A 23266-nucleotide genomic window follows, 5' to 3' on the forward strand; every position below is an offset into this window, starting at 1 on the left:
ATATGGATATGTGTGGGAGTTAGAGTTAGTGTGTGATCTGTCTGCACCTGTGATCATCTGTGAATAAGAAGAGTTATTAAAGCCTAATAACTTGAAGCCTGTTTCCGACTCCCTTTGTGATCGTTACACACAGATGACATTTTTGGATGGATTTGTTGTCAAAGCACTTAAGATATTCATTGCTATCGGGATGTTAAGAGCATTCCATGGAATATAACAAAAAGTCTATCTCGAGTTTCTCAAACTTACCTACCCCACCTTTAACTGATCATGTGTTTTGTATGCAGCATCTTAAACTAAAAGTAGGACAATACTTCAACTGGTACTTATGTGATGTAGTATAGGGAGTGGATTAAGTTCAACAGTTCCCACTGAAATATGAAAGTATAAGTACCGTGCAAAGCAGTGGTAAATGGAAACACTCAAGTAAGGCACACGTTTTGTTTTATTTCCTCAAATTCCCAAGATAACATCTGAGTTAACCTTGTTGTTCTAAAAACTGCCACTTCTGTGTAAAGGAACATTTTGTTATCCACAAAGGAGCTCATTCCACAGTCCTGATAAGGATGTTAGAGTGTCTGGTATTTAAAGACACTTTGTCTCCATTGGCAGGACCTGTCTCTCCAAGATGCCAGCAGACAGTTTCTGTCTTGTTGACAACAGTGTGATAGAAATAGAGAGAGAAGGGAAAGCAGGAGGGGTTGTGAAAAAACACAGCATGAAGGGAGAGATTGAGAGAAGTTGAAAGGAGAGGGAGGGTAGGGAAGAGAGGTGAAGGAGGGTGCTGGGGGAACAGAGAGGGGAGGAGGGGGTGGCTGTGCGTGAGTAGAGGACCTCCCCGTGAACTGTGCAGTCGCGAGCCGGGTCATTGGGGCGAGGTTGTCAGAGCGTGCCTGAAACAGTACACCCAGGGGTTCAGCCAGAGTTCACACACTCAGTGTGCAAGATCCATGTCCCTCAGTCAGCGCTCGCCAGCCGTACACCAGCATATACACAGCAACACAGCAAAACTCACGTGTATCATTGCACATACATGCACACTGATCAAAAGCAACAACAAACAAACACAGATGCACTTGCGAAACCTACAGGATGTTTAAATTATAATCAATCCTTTTAGCGTGGGCTGAGTGGGAATTCCAGCAGATGAGCAAACAGTCACATGCACTCTACATGCACGGTGACATATTGTTTTCCTATCAGTGCAAGCTAAGTTTATCTTGGGGAGACGTATGTAAAATAAATACGCAGAAGAAAAAGTGGAAAGGCTTGCAGATTTAGTGAACCACAGAGTTGGTAACTGATGGTGTCCATAGCCAGCAACAACACCAGCTACAGCACCAGTAACGGTGCAAGACACAGTGAGCAAGATTTTCTTTAATTCCAGTCAGTGTGGTTTAAATAGGAGAGGCCACTAAGCCAGAATCCCCTCTGTGTGACTGAGCTCTTTGTGGGAAAGCTGTCTGCTTTACTCCCATTGAAGACTGGTTGGCCCATTGTCAAACCCAGAGCTTGACCTGGTGTTGAACCCAATTGTCAAACTTGCAGTGTAGTGTGGGACCTTGGTGGGGGAGGAGAGGCTCCAGAGTGTGGTTTAGCTGACTGAAGCAAGTGTTTGACATCTCTGAGTCCCTGAAAGAGTTCATAATGATCGCATATGCCTCAGCTAATGCATTAAAAAGCTGTGAAAAGTGGAATTTCCCGTCAAAGCCTCTTTTCTACAAAACTAATGTGGTGATTGAGGCCTCGAATACAGTACGTTCTCACATTTCATCGAAGGCCCTCCAGTCATGTGGTGACCACCCCAATCTCTCTCCCAATTCTCTCGCTGGGGATAACTCAGTCTTGTGTGTCACATGAGGATTTGACAGACAGGCCCAGCTGTGGCAGTCAGGCGCCAGAGCACCACACCCTCCGAGTCCAAGGCAGACAAGGCCCAAACCCTGAACAATTCAGTCTTTGTGGATCTACTGGAAACCATCAACTGCATCCAAATGACCGTAAGCTGTAGATACAAGCCAGATGTTGGAATTCCTCGGCTCAGTTCAATCTCAGTCCAGTCTGGCTCATCCAAGCCCGGCAGCAGAGCAGTGGCAGGAAAGGGGGCGGGCAGTTCTGATTGTTCTGTTATGTGAAACCCAGTCTAATCGAACGGGAGACGTGCAGTTCAGCATGTTCCTTTGCCATCTAAGGTAGAACTGTCTAATCCGGAAATGTTGGTGAATTGCAGCTCTTATATCCGGGGCTTTGTGACAATTGAAAACAGGTTGCTTGTAGTTTTCATCATTTTAATAAAATCCTTACAATGTACCAAACCCAGTCATGTCTCATGAGGGCACGAAGTCTATGGATGATTTCTTCTTTTAGCCAAATTACCCCCAGATGCCCCCACCTAGATTGGTTATGGAATGAGTTAAAAGAGCATTAAACATTTTTAAACTGCTTTGCCTCTCAAAGCTGCATGAATAAATAGCTGCTTGTGTGCGTCAGTTATTAACTTCTTCTGCAAAAAAATAATAACGCTCTAAACATGAGATTTGGTAGTTGAAGCCATGTGTAGCACTTTTTTTCCCCAAAGTATTTCCATCCTCATTTCAATAGAAGCTTATCGCCTAATAAGGACCTCCATGACACCGCGATAATATCTTGTAAGGTCTTCAGTGGTCTCGAATCTGACATGCTTACAGTGATCTGTTGGGAGACTCATTTGTCCTTTTGCAGGCTAATTACAGCAGTCTGTGCTACCACCCCCCGCATTCCCAGCCAACCTTTCACCTCTGAGGTGTTGAGTAGGCAATTACTCTTCTTGGCTTCTGTGTGAAGGGTACAAACACAAACTATTCCTCTCCCTCTCCCATTTCTCTCTCTTTCTTTGTCCCACTGGAGTATTCGAAGCACTTGGACATCATACAAGTGTATTCACGCGCACCTATCTTTAGGTTCAGTGTCCTGTCATGTGTGGGAGGTTAGCTGATGTGTTTTTGCCTCCCACACTCACTATGCTCTCCCTCACCTCTTTTACCTGAAGCGTGAGTAGATGCTTTTGTGAAAGAAGTATTTTGTCTAAAGATGTCTTAAAAAAAAACTTAAAATATGATATTAAAATGTGTATATTTAATCAATGTAGGCCTAAGAGTTTGTTTTATTTGGTAACCTGAATTGGTGATAGCACACACTGCTCCTAGTACTAGACTCCTGGTATTAGGATGGGTTAAAAGTAGAGAACAAATGTCACTGTGTGTGCTGTGTGCTCTGCATGTGTGACCATTAAAGAGGGTTTCATCCCTCCCAATTCTATTCTTCTATTCTATTCGCAACCCGGTATCACGGCAAGACGTGAACATGTGACGAATTACCATGCTGGGAGACGTGAAGATGTCACGATTTCGTCCCTTCAAACGTGACAGTTACACGGTATTGTTAACATGGCCCAACCAGTGGAGATATACCCGGAAATGCCAAGCAAATGCTACCCCGACGGTCGGTTGTTATTGTCAATATTAATATAATAATGATTTATTTTTTAATAGTCACACTCGATTTCGCCGATTTTCTTGTTGCCCCAGCTGGTCGACACCTCTTTTAGCAGAAACAAAGGCTACATTAATGTATTAAATCGATGTTTAATCGATGTTAAACTCACAAAAACTCACCTCTTCAATCTGGCTTTTAATGTGTGATTGTTTTTGTAATTTTTGACTTTAACTTTAACTATATATTTATTTGTTGTTCCTTTCTTTTCTTTTCTCGTCACTATATCTATAAAGCGTCTTTGAGCACCTGTAAAAGCGCTAACAAATTAAATCTATTATTATTATTATACGACGAAATCGTGACATCTTCACGTCTCCCAGCATGGTAAATCGTCACATGTTCACGTCTTGCCGTGCTACCGGGTTGTCTATTCGAGCAGCTAGCATGTGTTAGCGTTGTGGTAGTCTGCCAGAAGATATCATAAATAGACTTTCTATACGTGTTTTAAGCCACATTTGATAAATAAATGTTTTAGTTCTTGGTTGCTTTTAAACTGTATAGTTCAACCAGATGGAGAATTTTAATCATTGGACATCAGGATCTTAAGTTATCAGATAACCTATCTGGACAACAGTTAGCCATTAGCTCGTAGCCCCTCAGACCTGTCTTTCAGGAAACACACATTTTTACTGGGAAACATGCTATATTGAATGTTTTTTTAACTGTTTCAATCAAGGGGTCTCTTCATTTTGGAAAAGGGGAGATCACTATGGTTAATCCAACACCTTCTAGAGAATCAGTCGAATTCCTCAAGTTATCAGAGAAACAGGCTAAGCAAACGTTCGCATTTAGCTCTTGTCCACTCCATCCTAAATACTAACTACAGTAATCACACTGTGCTTCTCAATGACAACAAAAGCAAGTTTTGTATTACATCTGTTAGGTTAATTATTTTTTTAAGCTTTTAGAAACAAATTATACCTAGAGAGAATTGATTCGATTTGTGTCCCCTGCAGATGCCATCTATTTGTCCTCCTCTCACCTCTGTTTTCATTTGAGCTAGAAATGCAGATATCAAAGCTGTGCGCACGGAAAATGATATGTCTTGGAACCGTGGCAAAAGTTCATGTTCCACTTTAAAAAAACTGAAGATGAGTAGAAAACCTTGCTTCGTTTCTGATTGTCATTTTGCTCAGATAGATATAAGCATTGCACTTCCTCAATCGTTTAAAAAAGTGCTTTTAAGCTCTCCCTCACTGCTTGATAACCCACATCCTCTCTACAAACCCCTCTGTAACAGCTCTCCAGAGGGATGCTTTCATCCTGACGCACGCTTTGTGTTTGGTCTGTTTCCATTTAGCTAAGTTCAGGTGTAGTTCACAGTGGCCGCCAACTATGGTCATGTGACTTGCATGCGGGCTGAGGGCTTGGGAGGCCTTTTTTTGTGTAATATAGCCGTGTGATAAATCCAGAGCTTCTGTGCCAAGAAATCACAAGAGCGTCTTAACTGTCAGTTATTTTACATAAGCCAAGAAAAAATGCTTGTTATTTCTTCTATTTGTATTCCCATCAGTCTTATCGGTGTTTGTGGTTTAGTAAGAGTATTACATGCAGATCTCATGTCTCGCAGTGAAAACAAGTTAAAAAGGCTTTATAACCTTTTGAAATGTGCTCTGTACTTTGTTGATATGGGTGCTGAGAGGACGTTGCCCTTCATTTGACCCACATCTGATTCACCTTGAGCAAGGCAGGCTGCTGGCAACAGACACCAAGCCACAGAGTTAACTCGTGCTGCGACACTGTTGCGTAATCTTTGAGGAAGCTGCTCTGTAATAAATAAATGTGGATGAGGAGGTCCATCTGGGAACAACATTTTTCAACAGAGCTCTCCTGACGTGATGCCTAGTGGGCTTTATAAATATCCTGGGCCCATCCGTGCAATGTGAACTGTGTTTCACCCTCCCACACCCTTCCCCTTTGAGTGTTTGCCTTCTGCTCGCAGTGAAAAGCAGGCTTTACTTTGCTTTGTTTGTCCCTCAGCGCTTACCTCCCACTTTCTCCCTGTTAACTGTCAGTGTTCAAAAGCAGAACATTGGAAACCACATGTGAAACAGAACTCTCTTGGCTTCACAATGTAGGTGAATGACCCAGAGGGATTTTTTTGTCATAAGGGAGCTTGGGAATATCAGAACTGAAGGTGCTAATCTCTTGCTTTTTGTATGACCCAGGCACAAAACAAACTGAATACATTTGGCAGTTTTTAATTCCAAATTGAAAACTGCAATATCAAAAGCACACTAATATCGGTTTAAACATATTACTGCAAGAAACCTACTTACCCAGTGGTGCCTTGCGCGCCGTGGCTCTGATCTGGTGTTGTTCCTAATCATATCTGTTGACATGATATGATGTTCCAGAAAGAAACCTTAATGAACACCAGGCGATAATGTTTTCTGTGTAGCTCCAAAACCCCTTTCCCAACAAAGATTCCCATATAGATATTGTGCTTCTCTGCAAGCTCTGGAGAAAGGATGTGCCTGGCAGCCAGTGATGAATAGAATTTATGAAGAGCTATGCCCCAAATACCAAGTGTTTGACCTTGTGTTGTAGAATAACAGCCAAATCCACCTGATGCATATGTATGGTGGATACACCTGTAAGGGCTGAATACTTTAAACATCCAAGTGAAGTGATTCAACATGTCTTGGTATAGCTGAAATGCTTCAAGCTATTTGTTTGTGTCATGTTCCTTTGTTCCGTTTGATGCATTCTACATCTTTTATGAATGTGACAGAATGAACAGAGACATATTAAGGACACTTACCATGTTTCTGAATCTAATGACTTTCAAAATGTACTCAATAATTCATTAGCGGGTTGCGGCTAATTTCTTACATTTATCTCCCCTGTGTGTTTGTGTGTTTGAGGGCTGAGCCTGCTGCTCCCTTTGACCTTTAACACCACAGTGTATAATAACTCTTACTGTCTGACAGGTCAACTGAGGCGTCACGGCAGGCCCCTTGCTGTGGGTTAGGGCTGAGCCTTTTTATCATACTACGCACCCTGTGATGGATGAACCCGGCAACACACTGGCGAGAGGGCTAACTGCGTTGTTCAGAGAAAGCGGATAAGGAGTTGTAACAAATAACACCCCGCTGAACTCCACTCTACTACCTTCTTGTAGTCCCCTGGCTTCAGGCTCTTTCGGCTATCCCCTTCCGACAGCGTTTTCTGGTTCACAAAGCACAAGACTTATGAGGTTTATTGCAGGTAATAGTCCACTGCTCACTAAGCCAGTGTCTGAGTCCACTTGTCTCTAGTGTTTTACAGCAAAGTAAGGGGGGTGTCTATTTGGGGCTTAAGGGAAAATGTGGAAAAATCAGTTATTCTCGACACAGCTGGCAGAAATGATGGTATTTGTTAAAGGATAGTATAGTTTAAGATATCAATTGATTGTGAAGTGAAAATGGCCATGAAGTGCTTTTGGAAACACATTTATCATGCAGCATCAAGCTTCAAAGTCACAGTGCACCATCTGCCAGGAAACTGGGAGTCAGAGGATCTGTGTGTATGTGAAGTGAATAACGACAGAATCCTGCACTGGCTGACGTTTTACATGCGTTCAGCATCACTGCACAGAGAGCCAAACGGGCTCCTATAACGTATTTAATGGATCATTGGAGGCTGACTTTCCAAGCGGGCTGTGTTGGGATTACAAATGCTTGGACAGCATATAGGAAAAATACAGTCAGATTTGTTGCTCTTCTTTAAAATAGGCTATAGAAGAGGGTTCAATAGCCAGGGTGCAGAATAGGTTAATTATGACTATTAAACATTTAAAGAGGACATATTATGTATACTTCCAGGTTCAAAATGGCATGTTGTGCCTCTTCTGTGCCTGTGATGCAGCACTTCTTCTGAAACCAGAGCCCAGTCTGCTCTGATTGGTTAGCTGGCTGGCTTTGTTGTGATTGGTCGACTGCTAGAGATGTGTTGGACATTTCTCAAGCCTTAGCCTATTATGTCAAATGTGTTGAAGTGTTAGCATATAAGCACAAGTGTAGTGATGTCATAATGTTACAGAGGATAACAAAGGAGTCAAATCGAGGCGGTTGAGGCAGGGGGGGAGGCTGTGGGAGGGAAAGTCTTTCTGGAGTTAACTTTCAAAAAGCAAAATAGGGCCTCTCTAAGACAAACTTGCATAACCATTTCCCGTTGGTATCAAAGTGATTACCATGTTTCTACACTGAAGTAACTTGAATACTTTTTATCAGGTTTTAAAACCATGGTACAATCCTAAAGAAAACTAACTGTCCAGCAAAGGCACCTGGGAATGCAGTCACAGCTGAGAGAGCTCTATGATTTCTCCCCATACGACTGAACTTTTAGTCCTCTGCTTCCACCTGCGCCTGGTCAGTCACCCTGGAGTTGAGGGCCTGAATGAAGCAAGGAAAGGGCTTTCCAAGCCCCCTTTGATTTATTCAGTATTTGGCTAACCTTGCTCTGAACCTTCCCCATGAGATTTCCAGCCATTTCAGCCCTCCTCTTCCAGCATACGTGAACTACATGCCTCCTCGACCTAGTTCCATCCCAACATGTTTCTTCCCCCTCTGCTTTCGCAACAGCTCACTCAGAGAATGAGAAACAGGCCCTTGAAGGAGGCTTGGGTTCACTCTCGGCAGATTCGTGTGTCCCCCCTCCCCACCCAGTGCGGGTCACCTACTGATCACAATGTGCGGCCCTATCGTGAGTGCACAGGGGGCATTTATGGTTCGCAGGGATTCAAATGAGTGTTTATGAGGCTTGTCTTGCAGCCAAAGGGCAGGCGCTATCCCAGCTTTTACAGCCACTCTCATGGGTTTACTTTCTGTTGTGAGTTTCTGCTTTGACTTGTGCTCGGTTATGGGGTGTCTTTCTGTGTGTCTGGATCTGTGATCTCCAAATCCCTTCGTGTGCGGTTGAAGTGTTACTCTCAGGGCAGCAGGGCGAACGTTCTTTGTGTTTGTACTCTGTGCGTGTTTGTTTTACAGAGCCCTAGGACCACATGGAATTCACTTTCGTCTTTCAAGTTTACTTTTTCATTTGACTTCTGTCCCTTTAATGTTGGCTGGTTTCGCAAACTGCAATATCTGCATGTATTGTCATGCTGCATATATTCTCTTCTTAGCTAAAGTGTTTTGGCTTTATGATTAACTTCACTGCAAGGGAGGAGAAAGCACGGCCTACAGATAAGCACACATTTACGCTCCGTTGCATTTTCAGTGAACATTGCTCTTTTCTCCGATCTAAATATACTAGTTACAGTCTCAGAGGGAACAATCACATCATCTCAGTCAGCAAAGAAATACAATGATGAGGTCTGTAGATAAAAAGGAGGTGCTTTTTCTTTTGAGAAGTCACACATTAATCATACTGTCCTTTTAATGTGTGAGCGCAAATGGATGGAATAATACACACAGCAGTATCATTACATGCAGTGGAAATGCTTTGTGCTAAATGGATATTTTTTCAGTTTCAAGCCCTGGTGTGCATTTGTGGTTTATTTGTATTTGTATATTTTAGAAGCCTTCCCATGAGATTAAGACAAATGCAACTAAGTGTGGTATTTTCCGTTTTACCGCAGCTTTTATATTGCCGCTTTTACGGCGTTAAAACCTCACTGTGGTGAGATTTTAGCCTCATTTCATTAAAGATGTATCAGTTATTCACCAGCTACCATCTGTGAGGGTAGAGCACACCCCCCCCGTAACCTTATTAGTTATTTTACTGCAGCTCATAATCCCTAATGGCCTTTTGTTTGTGTGGAGCGGTGTAAGCTGAACTTTTCATTTTGCTTTCATTCAGGTTTTGATCTCTCTGTTGGTCTAATCTTTATTTGTCAGAATGACCTTCATGCAGGGTACAGCTGACTACACTCAAAAGAAGTCATAACAGCCAGGAAAAGTGTTTATTGTTTTGTCTGGTAAAATACATTTGGAGAAAACTAGATGGTTAGGAACTGGTGTTCCTGTTGCTAATTGACTCTTACTAAATGACTGGGTTTGTTGTGTAACTGAGCTTCCACTCTCAGGTCTATTCAGGGTTGAACACATTTACATCGTATCTAACAGTCATTGACAAACAACCACAAACACACCACAATAAAAGGGGATTCAAATTAAGTACAGCCTCCGGTATGAAGGGTACTGACCTTTTTGAGCATAGTAATACACCAATTCAACACTGGGCAATGCAATAGCCTTAGAAACGCATAATAGGGTCCCTTTAAGAATTGCAGTGGAATGGGAAGAGATATTTAAACACAGGTATCCCTTCAATGGACAAAGTTAGGTGTGCAATAGGCTGATACGGCATTTTCAACTAAAAGCATAGGTTGACAATTGCAACAATACGCATCTTGCTGAGACGGAGAAACATCAATACTGATAAATGCAAATAAGACCATACCCAAAATGGCAAACTATGCATTTCGAAATTCTGCTTTAAGTGTGGCCCTCAACCAGGCAGTTAAATCACGCTTTTTTTTCATTCTTAAATAATATCCTCAAACATTATGAATTTACACAACCCTCACTCTGCTTTTAGCTAAATGTTTGGAACATGCTCAACTTGATAATTATGCAATAAAACAAAAGAGGCTCCATATTGGCCCTATGTTCCTGGGGTATTAGCCTCCGGGCTAGCGCTTATAACAATCACATTATTATCTATGACAACAAAAGTGTAGCAGTTGCAGACAGGGTTGTTTGAGTGTTAGCCAAGCTAACATAAACCACTTGTGATACAGTCATCTTCATTTAGAGGTTTACTTTGAGCTTTCATAATTAAGGGCTTAATATGACTGCTGTTCTTTCAGGGCTAAACAGTCTCTCTGCATGTCCACATTCACTGGACAAGTGAGAACGAGGTCCTGACCAACTTGTTTTGAGTTTATTATTTGTATGCAGCATTACATCATCCCCCCTTTAACATTTTCGGTCAGCAGAGACAGGCAAGAACACACATGCCCCCTCCGAGCCTATGTTTTATGTTTTGTCAACATCGTCTGTCACAGTCACTGATCTCATGCTTGTTATAAATCAAAGGTGTTATCACACTGCCATGGGAGTCAAAACCCAGACACAAAACAGTCTGTACCTCCCAAGTGTTCAGGTTTTTTCTATTTTCATCATGCACAATGAAACACAGTGCATCCCTAAATCTCAATTTTATTATCTTTTTTTGATTCAAAGACACATTAAAAGGTGAATAAAAAAGGAGTGTAAAACGGGTTTAAAACATGTGTCAAAAACTTCCAGAGAAACTACTGGTACAGACCTAAGCATGGCTTATGTTCAAATTGAGGCATTCAGTCCTTCATACTATACACATAGGCACACACACATACAAATGAGGCATGGCTATATCCTGCAGTTTATCTTGATTCTACCTGCAGAAGCAACCACCTTGTCCCCTAAGTCTTCACACTATCACAGGGCATCTTCCACTTCCAGATGTCTTAAGGTCCATATTCCCTTCATTACACCCCAGAGCTGTTGAGGTCTCTCGCACATTGAGTGCTATCAATGTTCATGTCCTCCCTTTGAAGGTGTTCATGCAGGTGTAACTCCCAGAAAACTTGTGGATTTCTTCAAGTGCCACTTGTGGCATGAAGCTGGAAAGTGCAGAAAGATCAGGGATGGAGTGTTAAGCATGGAACAACATAAAATAACACAGAAGAAAGATGTTAAATGGTACTTTGTTTACCTTTTTAAAAAGACAAGGGCATGCATAGTCCAGGGCAAATAGAGGAAGGCCTGGTCAGCTCTCACTGCATCCACAGTCCTCTGGGCAACCATCTCCGGTTTGAGAGGAGGAAAGAGCTGGGGAAACCTGAGAAAAACAATAAAGCACTTTTGAGAAAAAGTGTAGATATTTCTGATAAAAAACATTTATTTTAAAGTTGAAACAGAGCATAAAATACTGCTTTAGCTAGATCAGGGGTGCCCAACCTTTTTTGAACCGAGAGCTACTTTTAAAGTTGCCAGTCTGCCGAGATCTACCAGTCCAAATAGAGAGGCGAAGCCATTACTGACAGCCTACTACCAGGTAAATACCCACTTCTACTTGTATAAAACTGACCTTTGTACAATTAATACTTCATAAAATACTGCAGATCCTTTATCTTACCTCTTTCTAATCTACACACATACAAGTATTTAACTGAAGCTACACAACAGTGTTGTTGATACAGAGTTGGAGTTTATTCACACGTCACATACTACAGTGGGTAATGTTTTCAAGAAACATTGAACAGTGCTGCCACATATGACACAGGAAAAAAAGAAAAGACTCTGAACCCTTTGTTTGCCATTATATAAAAATAGTGTTGCTACAAAAGTATAAATTAGGCTTACTAATAAAACAACTCAGATCTGAAGCTACACAGGAATCTGCTGCCAAAGTGCAATAAAAAAGACAAAATTAATAGAATCAAACCCTTTTTTGTAGCATTTTATTAGAGTATAAAAAGAAATGCCTTTAAAATAGGATGCAAGCAACACTAGTTTCTTAACCTGAATTGATAATAGACTATAATCAATTTAAGTTTGCATTCTTATACCATTTTGTACAATAATTATAATGAATAAGTTCAAACAAACTAAAACTTACAGCTGAGTAATAACGGTATCAAACTTGAGTTTTTATTATATCAAAAACCTGTTGAAATGCTACTGTTTTTTACTGTCCCCCAAAAGCGCATCGGCAGCCTCCAGGAATGCTTCTTTCACAAGTTCGCCGTCTTTGAAAGACTTCATGTGTTTCGCAAGAACGTGACTGACACGATAAGATGCTATGGTAGCAGCCTTGCTCTTGTTGTTGGGCCTGGTGGAAATGGACTGCTGTGCATTTAGCTGTCCTTTCAGGCCCCTCCCCTTTTGGGAGGGTTGGGCAGAATTAGGAGGGAATTCCGTCTCGTAGCGTTTGTGCACTGTTTTGAAATGCAATTCCTAAATGATCCTTCTTCGATAAAGCTACGCTCGCATTGCAGATGAGACAGATGGACTTTGAATTGGAATAAATACAAAAATAATCATCCTCCCACTCGGAGTGAAAACTATATATGTTTTGCTTTTGCCATAATTGCGGTCTTGTTTGTGTGCGGACTGTCACTCCTGTTGTTGACACGGACAACGTTAGCGAATTAGTGCACTGCCCACTAGCCACGCCCCGACACATGGGGTCACGCCGGCCAATCACAAAGCTTTGATGCGTTCAAGTGCATTATTCTGGCACAGGAAGATTATGTTATAGGACATTAACGATAAAACAGAATATTGTTGTTCTATTTTTAGACACATCTTGCGATCGACTGGGAATCTCCCCGCGATCGACCGGTCGATCACGATCGACTGGTTGGGCACCCCTGAGCTAGATAGACATAATTTGAATGGCAAACAGCAACAGAGTTTAGATAAATACATAGTTTAAGCTGCCAAACCATATATATTTTTGATGTTCTCAAGAGCTATTGCAATGTGAATTATTTGCAAATATGGGAAAGGGTTGGGTGTAATCACAAACCTGTTCCAGAACCTTCTATGTTATAGGTGGGAGACTACTTACACAGCTCAGCACTATCAGAAAGAGGTCCTTTTATGCTTTTTGGGGTTTTCCCTTTTCTGTAGTGTGTTACTGTATACAGGTTGTTGTGCATGTAAATGGTCTGCAAAGACTTAAAACCCCAAAGTTCCCTCCAGAGGGAGTTTCTCTTCCACTCCTTTGTTTACTTCCGTAACATAGTTACATCACTATGTAACACTGGCACTTCTATGCTAGCACTTCAACACATTAAATGAGATAGGATAAGGGGTGGGACATTTCCAATAAACTTCTAAGCGATTGACCAATCACAACAAAGCTGACCAGCTAACAAATAAGAGCAGACTGGGCTCTGGTTTGAGACAGAGGGTGAAAAGAGGTGCTACAGCACAGGCAGTATGAGAAAAATAAAGACCTTTTTGAAAAATGAAAGCATGTGAACATGTCACAGTAGGGTCAGAAAATACAAATATGAACCTGAAAATGAGCTTAAAAGTATAAAAGTTCATTTATTGAGACTTCAAGACAGGCCCTAGGGGGAAGACAGATTGATTTTAAGTAGATAGATGAATTTTCCACTCCATTAAGCAGATCTTACTGCAATGTAAAGGTTTTAACCCACTGGTTGACCTAGATGAAAAGTCAGAGGCACCTTGAATATCTTTAAATAGCAAATTTCACAGCAATATATTTAATGGTCAAGTCATTTCCCTGATGGAAAAGTAATTGGATCCCTGCTGTCAGAAGCGTATTTCCTGTAGGGAATACCGATGTACAAAATCCAGCCCTTCAACCGTTGTTCAGATATGTCGGATTGGACAAAAATGGTTGACTGACTGACCTAAGGTCCGGCAATGCTTTCCCAAGAATCAAAATGTTAGTACTGTTCAAGTAAAATGGCATAGCCTCTTTCAATACCTGACTCTCATGCCCTGGAACATCTCGGTGTTGCAGTGGAAGGGAAGCACGGTGGTGCAGCCGACGCCGGGGCAGTCCAGCATGCCCAGCGTCAGACTCTCCATGAAGGCCAGCGACGAGGCCTTGGAGGTGTTGTAGTCTATGGCCCCAGGGATGGGAGACTGGGACAGGATGGAGTTTATGCACACTACGTGACCGTGCTGCAGCTCCAGCATCCGAGGCAGGAAGGCTTTTGTAGTCTGGGATAAGAAAAGAAGAAAGGGAGAATTAAGACAAGGTGGAAGGAAGCGTGGAAAAAGAAGGTGAAATATATTCAGCAGAACAAAAAGAAGAGCAGACAAGAGAAACAGGCCCTCAGTCACAGATTACATTTCCATTTAGTTGATAATTGCATTTCTGTTGGCATATGACAGAGGCTTTTGATCTCTATTCAAAATAGAAATGCCATGAGTTTCAAAATCCTTCTGAGGTTTCAGGGGCTGGAAAAGCAATTTGGAAATACCCCACTTAACCTGCCATAATAGCAGTCATGATTGACAAGTCTGGGGGGGGCCTACTGTATGAAATGCCATGCTATAATCAAATTATGAAAATGATAAGGGTAATCTGCTACGAGGAATTCCCCTACTACTGCGTGTAAACTGTGTCTGCTTAAGTCTCTACAAGTCTTACCCAGAACTGTCCCAGGGTGTTGATGTGTTGGGATTTCAGAAGGGCGTCGTCATCGCTGTCTATCAGACTTTTGCCGTGCACCACAGCTGCATTGTTCACTAATATCGTAACATCCCCCACCTGAGATTTAAAAAGCACATCCATAAAAAAAGAACACTGTAATCATAGATTGTATGCGTTTTCTGTCTGCTTTCATGAGATGATACAGTTGTGCTGCACCAGGGCTGTCAGCAATATTCCCCCCTCTTATACAGATATTTCAGATGAAGTGTAATCTACCCGCCAGATGGGAGACAGAGCTGGGAGCCAATATACATTATACAGATGCATCACAAAGAAGCATTTTATCATGTGTTTAACCATGTGCAAACAACATTTATTTTAGTAGCAATTTCTTTGTGTATAAAAAGCTGGCGTACCTTTTCTCTAACCACCTTGGCTTGCTTGTAAACTTCTTCCCGATTGGCCACATCACACAGGAAGTAATGGCACTCTGTTCCTGACAGAGAGATCTCTTCTGCTGCTTCTTTCAGGCACTTTTCTGTTCGGCCCCACAAGATCAACTAGCAAACAAGAACATGTTTAAAGGTTAGAAACATTAGACATTAGAGAAATGTGAGGCATTGGAAATGTGCTGAGATTTAAGGGAAACCAAGTGACCCGCTGTTTAAATGTGGAACAAAAAAGGGATGTTATTACTGTCAGTCATCAACAAATATGACGTATGCTTTGCGCAATTTTTCTGGCAATGAGCCTTCGTGTAACTGTGGAGATCTTTGAGCAGAAATGCTCTTTTCATTAGAGAACAGAGAGGTTGTTTACACTCCAACAAATAGTTTTAGAGCAAGATTAAAGGCTTGGGGGTTGCTGTGTGAATGAATTGTCCCTTCATCCACCCGGAGACTAAATGAAGGTCCGGTCATTTGAGCAGGGAACATGGGGTTGCATGGAGGTGGGGGACTAGTGATTGGGCAATTAGATCTGTCAGTCTTTGGGGTCAGGGAAAGGTAATGAAATCAGGGGTGAGCCCTCCTCATCTCTCAAACACAAATTCTCAAAGAGATTACACGGGCTGTTGGGCAGATGAGCCCCGTCATTTCTTGTCAGGGAGTCTGAAAACAGTGCGTGTGTGAGTGGACGCCAGTGTGGGATTTGGCCGGTCGCCCGTGACCGAGGTTAATATTCGAGCAAAAAGTCTGCTGGAAAGTGATCCTGTGTATGTGAGAGACAAACTGACAGCGTGTGTTGCCTTTCTCATGGATTCAATAGCTATAGAGGATCGCACGTCATCTTCTGCAAGTATTAAACCTGTCATCCTGCAGTAACAAATGAAGTCAACATTTGTATAGAGCCTAAAATAACATATTCACATTAACCAATGTTAATTTGAACAGACACAACCCTTTAATACCACAAAATAACTATATTGCTATTCATCCTTTGCCTTTTTCGTGTGTCAAGGACGGATGGTAATAATGGCATAAAAACATTAATACTGACACTGTTAAGCTCTAGAAAATAAAACACATTTACAGTCTAGTATGTTCCTAATTTCTTTATCAGATATGAAGCATTAAGGCGGGCTCCCCCTGTGAGCGGCCCTTGTTTGAGTTACTCTTGATTGGGTTTCTTTGTTTGCTTCATTTGCAATCCCATTTGAGCAATCAGTCAAGGCAGACAGGTCTTGATAAATAACTGAAAGCTTTTAATAGGATTTGAGCCCCACAAACAAAGCTGACAGCTCTCATTAAAAGTCAGCACTCAAACTGTGCTCTCCTGCTAAAATGTTATTTAATTAATTAGGTTCATCACCCGTCACAACACACAGGACCCTCAGAACAGACAAGCATTGGCCAAATTGCAATCTGGATAGAAACCGTAATACCTTGCACAAGCCCCCTTTGGCTATCACTGATAAACCAGCCATAACTAGGCCTGCCTTACATTACATAACGTCAACACATGCTGTAAAGGTAAAGTAAAGGCTCTCTAATTAATGTGGCAAGGCCTGAAGCAGGAGACAGAGTGGAGATGCCATTCAATACTGGTTGTGGTGTACCTCTGTGTCCCCATAGCTCCAGCTGAATTACAGTGATACTCTATCTCTCAGGTCTGAATGTATGGGTGGGTAGGAACCCTCCTTTTCACACCCATTGTATGGGCCAGCAGAGAGGCGGCACACAGAGGGGGCAGCAGGAGTTCAGGAGGCAGTCGCCTGCCGCTGTCTAATTACTGCGGAGACAGCAAGGTCAGTTGCAGGGCAATACCCAGCTGGGAGCGTTGGGCTTCCCGCCCTCAGCACAACACACACGCACACAACCCCCCCCCCCCAAACCTGTTGTCAGTGCCGTGGTTTGGTTCATCTTCCTAGCAGTGATGTCATGTCTCTTTATGTAATGCTTACAACCACATAAAAGTCAATGAACTCCGCAAACGCTTTCTTCTAAAGTTGTTGTCTGAGAAATACTTTAAGCTTTGAAGAAATAAGCTGTCAACTTACTATTTACTGGCATTGTTCTGCAAGCTCTGAACTTGGATGCTGTGTTTGAAAATACTTTTGCTCTCTGGTTTATTGTTTCAGAGCTTTGTTCTGTAACGGTTCCCCCCCTAACAGCACACAAGAAGACCTGGCTCCCCCCTTGAGTCCCCGGCTTTCAATCTCGCCTGATTTTTTCCTCAACGCTGTAGTTATTCTTCCTCACACCGTGAAAACACCAAAAGCCCAAGCAGAGGGAAAAGGAAATTCCGGCTGCCAATCACAAAGGGGCTCAAACTGGGGTTAGTGCAAGTTCGTAGAGGTTAGCCCTTTCATAATTACCGTCCTATTTCCTCTTAGCATCTCCTTAGGCAGGGAGTGATTGTCATACACATTACCACAGGTGTTGTTTTCAAAGCCTTCACACCTAGATAATACCCAACAATGGGGTGCTGAAAAGGATGGTGACGTCCTTTGTTGTGCAGCTGCAAAGTAAAGCTTTTAAAACCCACTGGTTTCTCCTTGCTAGTTCCCCAAGGACATAGCATCGAAAGACAGAGGGGGGGCAGTTAGTGTTTCATTGTGCTTTTAGCAATGTTTTCAAGCTGCTTGAATTGCATCCGAGATGTGGCGTTGTGTCACACATTTACAGATAATTATAACCCGCAGCTCTCAGCTGAGATGCTCAGTGCTTTCTACTGGGGAAATTATCCCTGCTTTTCTCCATGTGTAAGGATGATTCCCATCTGAGTTGATCAAAAATAGAGCTACTCAGTATTAACACGTTATTGCTTAAGGGACACCAGCGGGTACATCAGGCACTCAGCTGTGTAATGTTCACCCACAGGATTGGTAGACAAACCGTAGCTGGGAACGATGATGGGAACAGAGTCTAGCATGACCACATGGACTGTCTGTGTAGCCACTGGAGCATTTCAGGCACAAGTGACGGCTCCTTGTTAGTGGGGTGAGGGATGGGGGGGAGTGGGGTGAAGCGGGAGGGTGCACCAGTTGGGTGATTCTCTGAATTGGCAGGACTGGATGACTTCCCTTATTGAAGAATACCTACGGGTATGCACAAATGGCAGCCAACAGATCAGTCTAACCCAGAGATGTGATCAAATATAGACGCCCCTCAACTTTAAAATCTGTACAACAGAAAACGATTTGATTCACGGTGAAGAGCATGTCACATCAAGCTTGGAAAAATGATGATGAATAATACCTTGTCTCATAATAAATAGATAAATAATGTTATTTATGACTCATTTTGACCTTTTACTCGTCATCTGATTAGGTCTGCTCCCTCTAAGTTGATGAGTCAACGTATTGCTCATGTTGGTCTTAGTCAACTACCATCTATTTGTCAATTGGACATTTAAGGCTTTTTTTCATGAGTATTTCAAAGAGATATATGAGCTTATCTCTGGTTCACAAGATTTAATGGGTTTTGCATGATCCTTACTGGAGAAACTTAGTTTTATAGATATGTTGATGACATCAATCAAATGTTAAGACATTTAGAACAACAAAGACTTTCTTTAGTCAAGGGCAGCCCTGATGATTGCATTTCAGTTACTATATTATAACTTGTATTAGACTTATCCAAGATGTGATCTGATTCTCCCAAACCACTTTTTTGTTGGTTTCTTTTTGCTCAATTAGTATTGCATACACTACATAAACGGCATTTCATGTCCTCATGCTATGCGAAACCTAATCTGGCGCCATACATAATGGCAGCCCACTGCTCCTAAAACTAGGATGGGTCAAATGCAGAGGAACCGTTTTGTTACATAGTACCTGTACTCCGTAATGACAATAAGTTGAATCTTCTTCTTCTTCATTAGGAAGCATTGTGCGGCCTTTTGTCTTGTGTTGTGATATGTTGCCAAAGCTTACAACAGTGCAAAGACTGCTAAAAAATAGCAAGAAAACTATAATAGGGTAATAGCGGGGGTGTTTTTATGTGGCTTTGAAGCAGTTTCAGTGAGACTTTGCACACACACACACAGTCAATTTCCTTAACACAACCTAAATCCTTGGATAAAACACTGTCATGCCATGCCATTATCACACAGACCTTTAGCACAATGAATTTCAGCGCAGTACTGAACTTAATCACATCAATCAGCCATAAAGGCTGCCCGGTCCTGCCCTCTGGTTGACCCAAGCTGTTGTGCAATACTTGAACCAAAATTGAGGGCAATGCCTTCACTGGACCCACTGGGCTACTTAGGGGTCATGATCCTAGCTTTCATAGAACAGCAAGACACTTGGGGCAAGGTGGGCAGCACTGACAGGGCTACCTAAGGAAAGTGTGTGTGTGTGTGTGTGTGTGTGTGTGTGTGTGTGTGTGTGTGTGTGTGTGTGTGTGTGTGTGTGTGTGTGTGTGTGTGTGTGTGTGTGTGTGTGTGTGTGTGTGTGTGTGTGTGTGTGTGTGTGTGTGTGTGTGTGTGTGTGTGTGTGTGTGTGTGTGTGTGTGTGTGTGTGTGTGTGGGTGGGTGGGGCATTACCAATACAAACTACAAGCAACATAACTTTGAGATCTGAGACATTAGGAAATAGTGGAAGAAGCAATGTGGATGCATGGTGTGAAGTAACTAAGTACATTTACTCACTGGGCTTAAGTAAAATATTGAGACTTGTTCTTTACTTCAGTATTTCTTTCTTTTGCTACTCTGTACTTTGATCCGACTACAGTTCAGAGGTTAAAAGTGTAGTTTTACTCCATTACATGTATTTAATACAAAAAGTTACTTTGCAGATTTGCATTAATAATGGGAAATATAAATATAAACAGAAACATTACTTTAGTTACACCTGGAGTAACATTCACAAGCTACCCTGCCTGCAGCATACACAGTCATTAAAACTAGCTGCACCTTTACCAGCTTTAATAACACTTCAATGATCAATAATTATAATCAAAACATATAATATATATGATTCTGAAATGGGCCAATCCTTAAAATGAGTACTTTTGGTAAGTATATGTTGATGCTAATACTTTTGTACTTTTACTTGAGTATCATATTCAATGCAGGACTTTTTACTTGTAACAGAGTATTCCTACACTGGTAATTTTACTTTTAAGTACAATACCTGAGTAGGCCTACTTCTACTACTGCTGCTGGAAGCATTACCAATACAAACTACATGCAGCATCACTTTAATAACGGAGAAATGACATTGTAAAGAGTAGAAGAAGAAGAAATCTAGGTGCAAACAAGTTGTCTAGATGAAATTACCTTTCTGGCCCCCTGCTTGGCAAACTCATTAGCCAGGTGACGCCCGATGCCTCGTCCCCCACCGGTGATCAATACCACCTCCTTGCTCAGGTCCTTCCTTCTGTTTGGCAACAGCGAAAACAAACTTGCCCTGACTATGTAATAGAGCATTTGAAAAGGGAAAAGGCACATACGACACGCGTTCTTCAAATCCATCTCGAAAAGTGCTCAGTGGCAGCCGATGAGCAGCCTATAATGTTTACGCTACACGTTTACGTGCACTTCTGGTGTCCTCCCAACTGTGCGATTTATGAGCAAGTTTGTCAGCATGAAAACACTCTCATCTGCAGCATCAGAAACTGTTGCATGAGTAATCCACTGGCGAGTACAAACTGTATGACTTCAAGGAGCTCTGACATGACAGTCGACATGCATCACGCTCTGGAAATGAGTGAGTGATCCGTCATTACGCCTGACACCCGCTGCTAGAGACGCTCCAACGTGAGAGTCCTGGCTGCGCTCCGTGGAGTGCGCTACTGAAACCGCTGGGCTTTGGAGTTGTGTTGCTGTCCTGTCCTCTCTGCTTTATATATTGCCGCCTCTGCTCTGGCTTCGCTATACTTCTACTAGTAAAAGGACCTGGATGAACATAAAGGGGAGGTGTGTATGGGCATTAATCCTGATTGACATGTTAAGTGGGGATGAATATTTTTTTGCTCCAGAGCCAATCTGCCCCTGAGTGGTTGCGGATTTGCCTCTTCCCCCACCCCCTTAATGTGTGTACAGAGGTGCTTCTCAATCTGTGGTCCGGGGCCCCCCAGTGGTCGCACCACAGCGTCCCAGGTGGGTGCCCAATCTTGTTTGGGAAAGTTTATTAACTTTCAGAAAAACAATGAGGTTTCAATCACTGTTTCACTGATAGCTATAAGTAAATACAACCACACTATTCTTATGTAAGAGCACCAGCTGGGGTTATTTGGTCAAGGGCTTCATTAAAATGACTGATGACAACTAATCCAGCCCTCCCATTAATTAAGTGAAAGAAATAAACAAACAAACAATTAATCAGTTAAGCATTAAGCAAACACACAGCTGAGAAACCTGACAATTGCAACCATAACACTAACCCCCCTTAAATAAGTACCCGAAGCAGATGGATTCCTTTCAAAAAATATACATTAACAAAGGGCACTCTTTTTTTACGCCAAATCTCATAATGACCAACACATCTGCTCCATCTTTTCTGTCAAGCTTCAATATTGTGATGCCTTGTAACACGTGTAAAAGTAAAGTTTATAGATTCAATGTACCTTGAGCTCGCATAATAAATAACAGCAAAACCTAACCAAAACATGGCATGCTTATTTTATATGTTTATTTTCATTTAAAGGGGCCCTATAACATGTTTATTTAAATTCAAAGGGGCCCTATTATGCTCATTCAGGTTTAATTATATGATATGATTATATGTTGCATACTATGTGTTGGAGCGCTAGCCAATAGAAGGGCGAGGGTATACAGAGTGACATTATGTTACGGAAGTAAACCAAGGAGTCCAGTGGATGCATTTCAGGCAGGAGGGTGGGGGGTTGTGGTAGAGGAATTATTGGGATTATAGCCTTTGGAGACCATTAATATGAACAAAAACCTGTACCACACATTACAGGAAAGGGAATCCCCAAAAAGCACAATTGGGCCCCTTTAATGGTTCATAACATTTGATGTTACCCTGCATTTGGGCTGGGATCCTACATGTGCAAAGTTACATCATTTCTTTGAACCCAATTTGTTGAGGTAACATTGATTTTTAGAGTGGACTATATTTGTGTCTGTGACATTGCAATTTGGGAAATAGGTCAGCTCAAGTCTCGGAAGCTTGGCTTGGTGACAAACAGAAAGCTGCCTGAATACCTCCAAAACAAATCATATCAATTCATGAGCCTCAGACCAGATTCCAGTCTGTGATTTTTGGCCTTGGCACTGGGATTTTTTTTACTGGGTATCGCTGAATGCAGGGCTTTTTTCAGCAACTGGGGATGGGTTTAAAAAGAAGCTTCACAATGGTTGCTTTGTGCCGGGCTCCGCTACTTAGGGAAGGCAGAGAGGCTCTCGCAGGCTTAGAAAAACTCCAAGACAACACGACTCGATGCTGTCTTCATTTTGGAAAATGTCAGAATTTTACAAAACCCGAACCCCAAGTGAAGCTGCGCTGGAAACCAAAGTATTCTTTCTCAGCTAAAAATAAAACTGAAATCAAGTTAGTGGATTTGGGAATACAAAAAAAAAGTCAAAAGATATATTACATTACAGTGGGTGGAAAATGGGTTTAGGCTGCATTGCAATAATGTAAATAGTATATATGTTCCAGAAGGGCTGTTTATTTATTCTCATGCTATCACTGCCATCTACAGATCAGCCGTGAAAGTTCAGATAAGGGTGTTCTCTGTTTGCCTTCACTGGGAGCATCTATAAACATTTCTTTCTTTCTTTAGATACCAGATAATGAAAATGCCACTCTGAGCCTAGTGCAGCTGTAAGATTTCCTCGATACCAGGGGCATGAAAAAAGCCCAAATAACCAAACAACCTTGATCTAATTAGAGAATATTACTAGGCATTGTAATAGGTACTAAATAAATGTATGAGTAATTACAAAAAATGTGTTTACATATACAAATGCAATGCAATATACCATCTGAAACAACAGTGGGAAACTGGTGACTACACATCCAAACAAGAGGGTGAAGGATATCATATTTTTTTCCTGGGCAACAGGAAGCCAAACATCATTAAGTGAAACCAAGGTCAAAATGCCTTGAACGCGGATGTGGGAGGGGTGGAGAAAAGGCTGAAAGCAGGTAGATAAAACATTTACTCCTAATGACTTACCTTCAGCAGAGCAGACCAGCAACACC

General features: G+C 42.0%; 1 protein-coding gene across 1 annotated transcript; it reads right to left on the reverse strand.

Annotated features, from left to right (window-relative positions):
- Positions 1 to 10539: 10539 nt before the first annotated feature.
- dhrs3b (dehydrogenase/reductase (SDR family) member 3b) lies at positions 10540 to 21058 on the reverse strand. Its single transcript, XM_034084026.2, has 6 exons — positions 20374 to 21058; positions 15066 to 15209; positions 14647 to 14766; positions 13975 to 14213; positions 11221 to 11346; positions 10540 to 11128 (listed from the first exon to the last, which is right to left on the reverse strand). The coding sequence occupies exons 1-6, from the start codon at positions 20566 to 20568 to the stop codon at positions 11044 to 11046; spliced, it is 909 nt and encodes a 302-aa protein (XP_033939917.1). The 5' UTR covers positions 20569 to 21058; the 3' UTR covers positions 10540 to 11043.
- Positions 21059 to 23266: the final 2208 nt, after the last annotated feature.

Source organism: Pseudochaenichthys georgianus, chromosome 5, assembly GCF_902827115.2.
Source record: "Pseudochaenichthys georgianus chromosome 5, fPseGeo1.2, whole genome shotgun sequence".
Lineage (NCBI taxonomy): Eukaryota > Metazoa > Chordata > Actinopteri > Perciformes > Channichthyidae > Pseudochaenichthys > Pseudochaenichthys georgianus.